The sequence below is a fragment of the Rutidosis leptorrhynchoides genome, chromosome 6 (assembly GCF_046630445.1).
Source record: "Rutidosis leptorrhynchoides isolate AG116_Rl617_1_P2 chromosome 6, CSIRO_AGI_Rlap_v1, whole genome shotgun sequence".
NCBI lineage: Eukaryota > Viridiplantae > Streptophyta > Magnoliopsida > Asterales > Asteraceae > Rutidosis > Rutidosis leptorrhynchoides.
Window position 1 is genome coordinate 439,864,595 of NC_092338.1, and position 12,369 is coordinate 439,876,963.

The 12,369-nt window shown below is 32.7% G+C and overlaps 1 protein-coding gene across 1 annotated transcript; it reads left to right on the forward strand.

The window, feature by feature from the left end:
• The first annotated feature begins 227 nt into the window (after nt 1–227).
• On the forward strand, nt 228–2,992 carry LOC139855993 (cytochrome P450 CYP736A12-like). The gene is made up of 2 exons (XM_071845234.1): nt 228–899; nt 2,099–2,992. The coding sequence occupies exons 1-2, from the start codon at nt 228–230 to the stop codon at nt 2,945–2,947; spliced, it is 1,521 nt and encodes a 506-aa protein (XP_071701335.1). The 3' UTR covers nt 2,948–2,992.
• The last annotated feature ends 9,377 nt before the right edge of the window (nt 2,993–12,369 follow it).

A 12,369-nucleotide genomic window follows, 5' to 3' on the forward strand; every position in this document is an offset into this window, starting at 1 on the left:
GTTTTTATGCGCTTTTTCAAGCTATACTACAGTATATAGTTATGCAAGTTAAACAAAAACAGAGACGGCGAGATTAATACACGACTTATTAAGAACATGTTAGTCAATGATACATTATTTGAGTTGAAAAGACACATACGATATTAAGTCGTCCTTTTTATTATAGATCTTCAAACACTTGCAAACAAGGACCATTATTTTATTATTACTTATTACTGTACAAGACAATGGTGTCTTTCACACTAGTTCCACTCTTCATCCTTACCGGAATTATTCTACGGTGGTGCTACTCAACCCATATCCACCGTAAAACATCACCACCGGGACCTTTTCCGTTACCAATTATCGGCAACCTCCACTTACTAGGAAAACTCCCACATTGCGCCTTCTATAAACTATCTCAACGTTATGGACCGATTATGTCCATTCATCTAGGATCAATCAATTGTGTCGTAGTTTCGTCTCCAGATGGCGCAAAACTCTTTTTTGGAACCCATGATGCTATTTTAACATCTCGTCCAAAACTCGAATTAGCAAAGTACCTTTATTACGGCAATAAAGGAATATTATTAACAGAGGGCGAATATTGGCGTAACGTAAGGAAGTTATGTACAATGGAGCTTTTTACTCCTATGAAGATTAATGGATTTGCGAAAATGAGAAATGAAGAGATTAAGGCGATGATTAAGGATGTTAAAGTTTGGTGCTTATCGAGTGAAATTGTGAATTTGGGTGAATTTGTAGGTCGTGTGATCGAAGGGATGACGTGTAGGATGCTTTTCGGATTCAAAAATGACAAAACGTTTGTTTTCAAGAAATTAGTCGATGATGTTGCCGAAGCGCTTGGTACTAAAAACTTGGCTGATTTCATACCAATGCTTAAACCCTTTGATCTTCAGGTAAATTTCATATTTGTACGCTTTATAGTAAGTGGTAATTAGTTACTATTAACATGGATATAAGATTGTGTCAACGTATTTAACGGTAGGGTTGGTAAAGAGTAGTGCAATTAACGAGCTATTCGAGTACGAAATTGTAAAATATGCGTTTGAGTTTGACCGTTTTTGAACTCTAGTTGTGCTAGAACAATAATTATTAGGGACGAGTTGAGCATAACTAAACTCAAGCTCGGTTTGTTGAGTTTAATATATTTAGTTCGAGCCCGACTTGAGATTGACTTTTTATGTGTTATATACAGTGGCGAAGCTTGAAATCATGTGTCGAGGGGGCGAGTTTGAACGATAGAAAATCTTCTAATCAAGTTCGATAAATTTTAGCTCAAAATAATTTAAAATTTAAATAAGTATCAAAAAAGAAAATAAAGTATATAATAATATAAAAGCATACTATGTACTATAATCGACATTTAAAGAAAAATTATTAAAATCATCATTCAAATTCAGTATTTAGAAAAGAAAAAGAAAAAAAAAAAAAAAAAAGATTGTGTAAATTATGTTATATGAGAAAACAATTTGTATGTAGAAAATATATTCAGTTTGTAACTAATGTTTAAACGTGTATCCTACTACTTGTAGCAGTTAAAGTAATTAAAAACACCATTTAAAAACTGAAAGAAGGAATTGAACCCTCGCCAATTTACATATTAAAAAACTGAAAGAAGGAATTGAACCCTCGCCAATTTACATATTAAAGATGTATGGTATTCAAGAAACCACTCAACCACAACCGCGTATTTGAAAATATATCTAAAAGGCTCGTTATAACTCAGACTTTTGGGGGGGCAAGAGCCCATCCCAGTCCTCAAAAAGCTTCGCCACTGGTTATATAGGTAATGTAATATAGTTATAATTGTTACTCTATTATACTATTTTAAAATAATACTCCAATTGATATATAAGTGAAAGACTTGTTTATACTCGCGAGTCGGTCTCAATGTAAGAAGACTCAAGCCTGAGCTCCGTTATTTCAAACTCGGGCTTGATCTTGTTTCAGTTCGGCTCAAATTGAGCTTCTACCGAGCCGAGTTGGAGTAGCTTGGCTCATTTACAATCTTTGAATTTTTGGTTGAACATGTTACTTAATACGTTTTACATTAACAATATGATGCATCTCTTTCTCTATTAATCCCAATATGCAGGGGTTGGTTCCACAATTTAAATCGTTAAGTAAGAATATCGATGCAATGTTAGAGACTTTGATAAACGAGCAAGAAAAACGCAATGCCAGCATGATTCAAAGATCGGATGAACCAGATTTCTTGGACATTTTGTTGTCTGTCAAAGACAAATATTCAACTGACGATAAAAATCCATCAAACGCAATTGATAGATCAAGTATCAAAGCACTTTTAATTGATGTAATATCGGGCTCTATCGACACTTCAAGAAGCACTATCGAATGGGTGTTATCTAATCTTGTTAAACACCCAAGAGTTATGAAGAAGCTCCAAAACGAGATAAAGAACGTCGTAGGAGACAAGAGTGTTGTCGAAGAAACCGATCTTGAAAAGTTGAGTTACTTACATATGGTAATCAAGGAAACTTTTCGATTATATCCGGTTGTTCCGTTATTAATGCCTCATGTATCTACACAAGACGTAGTGATAAATGGTTATTACATACCCAAAGAGACGCATGTTTATGTAAATGTTTGGGCTTTTGGGCGTGACCCAAGTGTTTGGTCTGAAAACTGGGCTGAATTTGTTCCCGAGAGGTTTGATGATAAGGAAATTGATTTCAGGGGACCGAATTTTCAGCTGATGATATCCGGAACGGGTCGAAGAGGATGTCCTGCAATGAATTTAGGATTGTTGAATGTCGGGTTGATAGTTTCAAACTTGGTACATTGCTTTGATTGGATGCTACCGAATGATATGTCGCCTAGCGAACTCGATATGGATGATAAGTTTACATTGAGCATGTGTAAGCTTAATTCCTTGGTTGCTATTCCAACTGAACGAATTGTGGCAGATGTTTTGGGGCATTGATTGTGCTTTAAATTAGAAAAGTCAGTTTGTTGTAAGATTTGAAAATTTGCTTTTTAACTATGTCTTTCATACATCATGTCATGTTGCAATTATACTTTTTTGAGTGTGCAGATGTTTTGGTCGAAATGTTTTTGAGTTCCACACATGTATGTCTATTTTGGGCTCAAATTCAAACAGAAACTGAACTTAAATTTCATAAAGATATCTCAAACGAATGGGAAAAACTCGCGGAAACCAGACCTCTAACTGAAACCGAAAGAAATAATTGGAACACTAACAAAGTACAACACATAGAAAAAGAAAAGAAGAAAACTAATATGCTTAAACAGAAATCCCGAATCAAATGGAACCTCGAGGGTGACGAAAACACAAAATACTTCCATAACTACATTAAAAGAAGATCAAATAAAAATAACATCCGAGGAATTTCTTACAACGGCTCTTGGTCTGAAGAACCAAACATCATAAAAAACGAAGCACTAAAATATTTCGACTCCCTATTCAAATCCTCTAAACGTAAAGGTCATTGCCCTTTCGAAAACGACCCCCATCGCTATTACATAAGCGAATCCGACAATTCATCCCTGGAAGCCCGATTTTCTGAATCTGAAGTGTGGAATGCACTTCAAGACTGCGACGGCTCTAAAGCACCCGGTCCTGATGGCTTTAACTTGAAATTTTTCAAAAAATATTGGTCGTTGATTAAAGGTGATCTCATTATGGCCTTAGATTGGTTTTGGCTTAACACCGAAATCTCTAAAGGCTGTAACGCATCTTTCTTCACACTAATTCCAAAAAAATCCAACCCAATTGGTTTTAACGAATATCGTCCAATATGCTTAATCGGTAGTTATTACAAAATCCTTACTAAAATCCTAGCCAATCGACTATCAAAAGTAATACATAAGATAATAGGCATCGAACAAACTGCTTTCCTAAAAGGAAGAAACATATTAGATAGCGTCCTGATTGCGAATGAAATAATTGACGAACTCAAAAGAAAAAAACAAAAAGGACTTATCTTTAAGGTAGATTTCGAAAAAGCATTCGATTGCATTGAATGGGACTTCCTTTTCGATACCATGAAATGCATGGGATTTGGACAAAAATGGATAAAATTTATCCACGCTTGTCTATCCTCCTCCACCATATCCGTCCTAATCAACGGGTCCCCTACGGCGGAATTCTCTCCAGGACGAGGAATCCGTCAGGGTGACCCAATTTCCCCATTCCTCTTCATCATCGCGGCTGAAGGTCTAAACATTCTTGCCAAACGTGCAATCACAAACGATCAGCTCCGGGGCGTTTGCATCGGTCACGACAAGGTCGTCGTCTCGCATCTCCAATATGCAGATGACACGATCTTCTTTGGCGAATGGAGCAAACGCAATGCTAAAAATGTATCCAAACTATTAAAATGCTTCGAAAACATATCTGGCCTAAAAGTTAACTTAAAAAAAAGCAATCTTTATGGTATAGGGGTGCCTAAAAGTGAGGTTGATGAAATGGCAAACTATATCAACTGTTCTTCAGGTAGCACCCCATTCACATACCTAGGCCTTCCTATAGGTGTTCCCACTACGAAAGCTTCAGCGTGGCAACCGGTTATCGATAAATTCGACAAACGTCTCTCCGAATGGAAGGCTAAATCCGTATCATACGGAGGCCGCCTCACATTAATAAAATCCGTCCTCTCTAGCCTCCCATTATATTACTTCTCACTTTTCCACGCACCAATTAAAATAATTAACATACTCGAATCTAAAAGAAGAAATTTTTTTTGGGGCGGTTCTGATAACGATAATAAAATAAACTGGATTAAATGGGAACACGTTTTATCACCCTACGATAAAGGTGGGTTGAACATCGGGTCTTTACTAAACAAAAACATCTCACTACTATGCAAATGGTGGTGGAGATTCCATAACGAAAAAAACGCTCTTTGGGTTAAGATCATATCAAGCATTTACGGGGAGGGAGGGGGGGTTTGTACTAACGGTTTTTCTAGAAATGTTTCAGGTTGCACAATATGGAAAGAGATAATCAAAGCGGGGAAAATCGCTGACGACACTGGCGCACAGTTCACATCTTCGATTACTAAAAGCATCGGTAATGGCAACAACTCCAAATTTTGGCTTGAAAACTGGTGCGGAACGGAAAAATTTTGCAACCAATTCCATAGACTTTTCATGCTCGAGTCTAATAAAGAAGCCCTTATATCCGAGCGAGTACAATCCTCACACTCGACCACCATACACGCAACATGGAACTGGGTTCGTACTCCTAACGGGCGTGTACTTAATGAATTGTCGGAACTTAACAATTTAATCGCAACTATAAGCTTATCCGAAAGCCCCGACACTTGGAAATGGAGCCTCGATCAATCCGGAATATTCACGACCAAAGCTTTAGCTACAATTCTTGACAACCTAAAACTTGAAAATATTGTTAACGCCCCTCCAATGTCGAGAAACAAATTATTACCGCAAAAAATTAATATATTTATGTGGCGCACCATACTCGGTAGAATTCCAACCCGAGTCGAGCTTGATAAACGTAATATTGATCTTGATTCCATCCTATGCCCGTTTTGTAACAATCACGCCGAAACCATTAATCATATCCTCTTCGATTGCCTTAATACATCAAACGTTTGGGCCGCAATTCTAAAATGGTGGAACCTCCCTAATAACACCTTCACCTCCTTTCATGATTTAGCCGTTAACAACCAATCATTACCATTTTCGAGCATTGGCACATACATATGGCAAGCAACTAAATGGGCTTCAACATACATAATATGGAAACATCGAAATGATAAAGTTTTCAACAAAAAAGTTTGGAACATTGATAATATTGTTTCCGAGATACAAATCCAAACCTTCGCATGGATCTCCAAAAGAATTAAAAAGAACCCGATCGACTGGCACCAATGGATCATAAATCCTTCCTCTTACACTTCATCGATTGCTCAACGATCCGGCGTTGGCTAATCTACTCCGATAGCCCTTCCGTTGGTCGTTATTTTGACCGACTCATCGTTGTTATTTCTATATCTTTTTTGGTGTAGTCCTCCCATCATCGCTTGGTTAAATGCGATATAATTGCCGACTTTGTCACCGCTTTGACGGTACTGTACGGTTCTTATATCTCAGCTCGTTTTTTCAAGTGCCGCTGTGTTGATGGGCTCTACCCCTTAATTGATTTAGAAGTACGTCGTTTATATAGTTACAATATTTTCATACATGCTTTCACTTGTATAGATTTATAGGGCCTTGTAACGTTTTCCAGTTGGTTAATAAAAGTTTTACTTGCTTTTCAAAAAAAAAAAAAATTCAGCTCAATCTTAAAAATGGGCCAAATGACCCTCTAAAGACAGCATGAGAATCACGATAGTCTAAGGGCTATAAGGACTAAGGGGTAACCCGGCCCACTATTACCAGAAAGGTGTAATCACAACATGAACATGACCCAACATTATTTAGGGTTTTGCTAATATGTCAAGTAGACAAAATCAAACATTATGTTTTCATATATGAAAACCTTCATACCGTGATTTACACCATTATTTTTTACTCCGTATCAAATACACATGTCATAATTATTTTGAAATATTTGACAAATCAAGAAGATAAGAAAAAGCACAATTAAGATTTAAATACGTTCATGTCAAGCATGAATCATGCCGTTTAGTTTGTACTTTGTTTTTTTAAAGTTTCTTTTATAAGTACTTCCTTATGTATTTATTTATTTATTATTTTGATAATGTTAATTATAGATCTAAGGCTATATTTAAACCTACCCAAATAACATTACTAAATAAGTTCATTGTAATTCTAGGAGGTTCTTTCACGCGTCTCGCTATTATATGTTGAATTATTCGAAAAGTGTGCAACAAACTTTTCACTATCTGTCGATGTAGCATGTATGTTGCTCACGTATATTATACAATAATATTTAGGAATTATGAATTAAAAGCGGTCTGCATGACTTACGCTATGCGCTGGGTGGTCTGATTTATCTTTTATTGATGATTATTGTTGGAGGATGCTAGATATCATTATACTAATAATGCCTATAACTTACTTTTTCTTTAACTTATGTGCATGCCTTCCGTCCTCTGAAAGTTATTTCGTCTTCATTTATTCATGTAAACGATAGGTGCATCATTAGAGTGCTCCCAACAATCGTGTCTTCCTCACCGTCCAGACCACCGCCCACCAGGGCGTTGTTGGCAGCGGGCCGCCCAGGCCTCCGCCAAGCCCATCGTCCAGCCGTTCGTCCCTTTTATTGTCCTCCTGTGAAATGTTGTTGGACGGGATTTAGCTTCTTTTTCCCTTTTCTTTGTATTTATTATTACTAGTATTATTTTTCTTTGCTCTTCTCATGAATTTCTCTCTTTTGATATTTATCGGAGAAGAATGAAGAAGATGAAATGTTATAGAGAAGGAAGAAGCTGATGTGAATTTTTTTTTTGGGTTTGTTAAATTAGAATTTGGGCCACATTTTTTTTAATCAAATTATATTATATTTTAAATTTAAATTAGATTTAATTTAATAATTATAGTTAAAGTTAATGATAATAATAATAATTTATATTCCTAGTATAATTATAATGTTAAATAATAATAATAAAAGTATTTTAATTTAGTTGAGATAATTAAATGTGGATTTCAATTATTTTGAGAAAGTATATCATTGTTAGTAGTGTTTAACTTCAATTTAATTCTGAAACAAAAAAAAAAATGCTGATATCACACTGATATAACAATTAGTCTTACTCTTGAGTATGAACTCCTCTCATCATTAAAGCATTCTTAGTATACATAATTTTCCATTCCATGAGTTAGCAAGCATAATTTATCCTCAAGTCACATCAAGATGTATACATCAATAATTTCAATATGAAAAGACTAGTTTTTTTATATTATAAGTATTAAAAATAGAAAATGTACACGTCTTATTTTTGTTGCATTTTTAGAATGATATCACTCCATATTAATAAGCTATCTAATCTAATTTGGATAGATCTCCCAAGACAAACATGGGTGGACCTTCCAAAGTCCATTAATCATTTAAGTTATAAGGTATTACAGTACTAAATATTTCACTAAATTATAAACACGCGTTATTTTATTTCACTTATTTTCACCAAATTATAAACACACGTTATCTATAGTTTCTATAAAAATCCTATAATAATGATATCATTATTAGGCTAATTTCTTTATTAAAAAAAATTAAAAAGAAAAAAAATATAAGCCATCTTGATGAAGTCATGAACATTAATTAAATTTATTTATTTAAAATATATTTTATAGTATAATATAAATCTCTAAAATAATAATATCATAAATAAGAATTATTTAAGTTTAAAAAAAAAATTAAAAAAGCAATAAAAAATTTCTAAGCCTCTCATGATGATGTCATTAAAATAATTAATTATTTTTAATAAAAATATTCAAATATAAGTTTTCTTTACGGGATTAATTACATGTCTCCATAAAATGTTGTAATGTAGCTTTTATGATAAGAAAAATAATAATTGTGATCAAAATTGGAAAAAAGTTGTATTTATTCTGAATAAGTTAAAAATATCAATATGTTTGTAAAAACAATGAAAAGTTTCTTAGTCGGAATATGTGGTTCCACAGGTCATTAAACTAAATGACTTTAGCATTTACGTTCACTTAATACATAAAACATATTATTAAATTGTTTCGTTTAAACAACTCCGTAATTCCACGTGTCATTTCACTAGTATCAAATATAAGAGAAAATGTAACCGGGTAAGTTACACACGTTGAACTTATATGATTTTTATCACTACAAAAACGGCACCTCCATCTTAATTTGGAAACTAATTTTCACACTTTAAAACATACGCATAACCCTAGGCTCGTTCGTTAAGATTTTGTCATTTTGGACATGGGTTAACGGAGAGCTGTTTGTTTTAGATTGGACTGTGACGACCCGGAAATTTTTGACCAAATTTAAACTTAATCTTTATATGATTTTGACATGATAAGCAACTGTAATGTTATAGTCTCAAAAATTTTGAACCGTGTTCATTTATTCAATTACCCTTCGACTGTTCTCGACTATTCACGAACAACTATTTATAAATAGATACATATATATTTAAAATATATATATATGCATATAATAATTCAAAATATAATTTGAATTATTATATTATTTAGTTATTAGAATTAATTTTGTGAAGTAAAATAATATAAGATATAATAAAATTTATTATTAAAATAAATCTATATATATATATATATATATATATATATATATATATATATATATATATATATATATATATATATATATATATGTGTGTGTAAAGTATATCGAATATACATATATTATTTCGAATTTATTTAGTAAACAATTATAACGTACGTCCCTTATTTCGATTGATATTAAATAAGTGCAAGCTTGTGAGTGTAATAAAATAAATAATAGACGAGCCTACTCAATCATGTTTCGCACATTTTATGACTAAAATAAATACATGAACTTAATTTAAAAACTTGGGATTTCTTTTTCAAAAGACTTTTATCCACCACTAACTATCAACGGAACATGATATAATACCCCTATTTATTAATTGTGTCGGCAGATAACTAGTAAGTGACTCCGTGATTCAATTATTATGAGCTGTTCTCTTTTCAATCATAAACTAATTATCAAACTTATATATATATATATATATATATATATATATATATATATATATATATATATATATATATATATATATATATATATATATATATATATATATATCTTTTCAACTTATATGATATATAATAATATGATATTGTATTCCCGTGATTCAATTGAAAAGAAAAGATCTAATTTATATATATATATATATATATATATATATATATATATATATATATATGAATATGATAGGAGATACATATGGTATTAAAATCTTTCTCTTCTTCTTCTTCGTAAGTAATAACATCACAACTACTCGTAATCACCACGACAAATATCACCATAACTAATTTCACTGTTCGGGTTCTTACTCGATCAAACCCACATGATACTTATTTCAATTATTAGCAATCACCAACCTTCTTGTTTCTTCCTCTATGAACCACTTTGTGAACATTAAAACAACCGCCACATCATGATCATCTATTGCTGCTGCTACATACATAACTTTCTTTTCGGTTACAAACAACAACAAACACCACAATTCATCACCCTTGTCGTCCACCATTGATGGTCAGTTCAAAGCTCGCGTAACATTTTTTTTTTTCTTTCAGTACTTATATTGTATACTCCGTATAACATACCACTCATGACCATGATTTCTAACTGGATATTTGCTAAACCCATGAACCATAACCCAACACCACCTATTTCCATCCGTCACCACTTCATCACATTCAACATCACTATGAATCACCACCACAACTGCAGTCACCATATTATCTTTCTGTTCCACAAACTACTGCTCACTACTACACCCATGTTCCTGTTTATCTTCGCTATAAAATACATCAACACCACACTGTGATCGAACTATATTGCTACTCCTACTTAAACCGCCACCCACAACCACTGTCCACCATCGAATACCACCCCAACAAATCCTCAACAGCTGTTACACACTTATATTTATTTTTCTGTTCGGCTAATCCAAAATAAACATATGCTGCACACTTTCTTTCTTTTTTTTTCTGAATGGCCGACCGATAATAAACCACATGGACCCAATCCTTGTTTATATTGGTGATGTTATTCACATAAGAAGAATAATGGAGATAAATAATGTTAAAAGCTATCGATTAAAATAATTAGAATGTTAAGAGGAAGGTGAGCTTTAAAGTGAAAATGATGTGTTGTTTCTATTTTTTTTTTTTTACGAATGCACATGCCACAAACACAAAAGCAATCGAGCAGCTGGGATCATGGGTACTAGGTTCGGGCCGTAATATTTATTTTCTTTCATATTGGTTTTATTATTGGGCCGAACTATTTCTTGTGTGGATTTTCAATTTGGGCCGAGTTCATATAGTTATAGGTTAGTGGGCCGCAGGACATTAAATTAAGATTATGGTGATGCTATGATTTTGATGAACAACGGATTAAGCGATGATTAAATGATGATAGCAGTTGTTGATGAAGATGAAATATAACGAGTAACAAGATTATGATAAAAGTGATAAGTGATAATATGATACAGTGTCGATACCGTAAAGATTAGATGATAGGGTTTAATGATAATGATGTTAGATGAGGTGGTGTGACAATGATATTATGATGAGGATAAATTGACGAATAGTGTGATAATAATTATGTTAGAAAGCAGAAGATTAAACCGTTGTGATCAACAACCTCACAGCTGTACACCAATATAAAAAGTAGATACATATAGGCTAGTGGAATAGTAGGCTAAAGCTTGTGGATTAGTAGGCTAAATGGGTCTTATAAGATCGGGCTAATATATAAAAAATAATGATCCAATACAAAAGATAGTAATCCGATGCTGGTGCTAATAAATCTGGTTAACAGATTCACAAAATTATGTAAATGGCTATGACATCATCATGATAATGATAATCTTATGCTTAAGATAAGGATGCGATGATGAATAGGATGATAATAACGAATGGTGACGATGTCATAATATTTGATGATGATAGTTGGTTGTGATTAGCCTCGGTTAAATAATGGTTAAGAAGAAAAAGAAAATGAAAACCGATTTATAGTTGAGTTCGATATATATGGGTTACGAGTTTAAACAGAAAAACAAAATTTGAGGAGTGGTCTTGGAGTATTATCGGGTTAGCAGGAGGTCACGGGTTCAAACCCGGACTTGGGCATTTTTTTTAAAGGGTTACTCCTTTGAGGTAGTTATTACTAATACTCTCATTATTATTATTTCATTATTATTATCACGAATATTATTATTATGTAATTACTAAAATCAATATCATAAATATCATTAACAGTAAAATTAATATTTTTACAAGTATTATTATTAATTTCATTGTTATTATCATTAATAGAGCTATTATTAACATAAGTATATTATTAATGTTATTATCATTATTTTTACTAATACTAACTTGGTATAATTTGAACTACTGATTTGATAAACAAATGAAATACATAAATATATATTTAACACATATAACATAACACAATATTTTATTATATAAAAGGAATATATGAAATATAAATATATTATTAATATAAAAATAATATCATTAATAGGTTATATATATATAAATATATTCGATTACGATTATATGTATTAATGAATAAACAAATGATATAGGTTCGTGAATCCGAGACCAACCCTGCATTGTTCAGTATCGTCGTATGCATATTTTTACTACAAAATATCGTATCGTGAGTTTCATTTGCTCCCTTTTTAAATGCTTTTG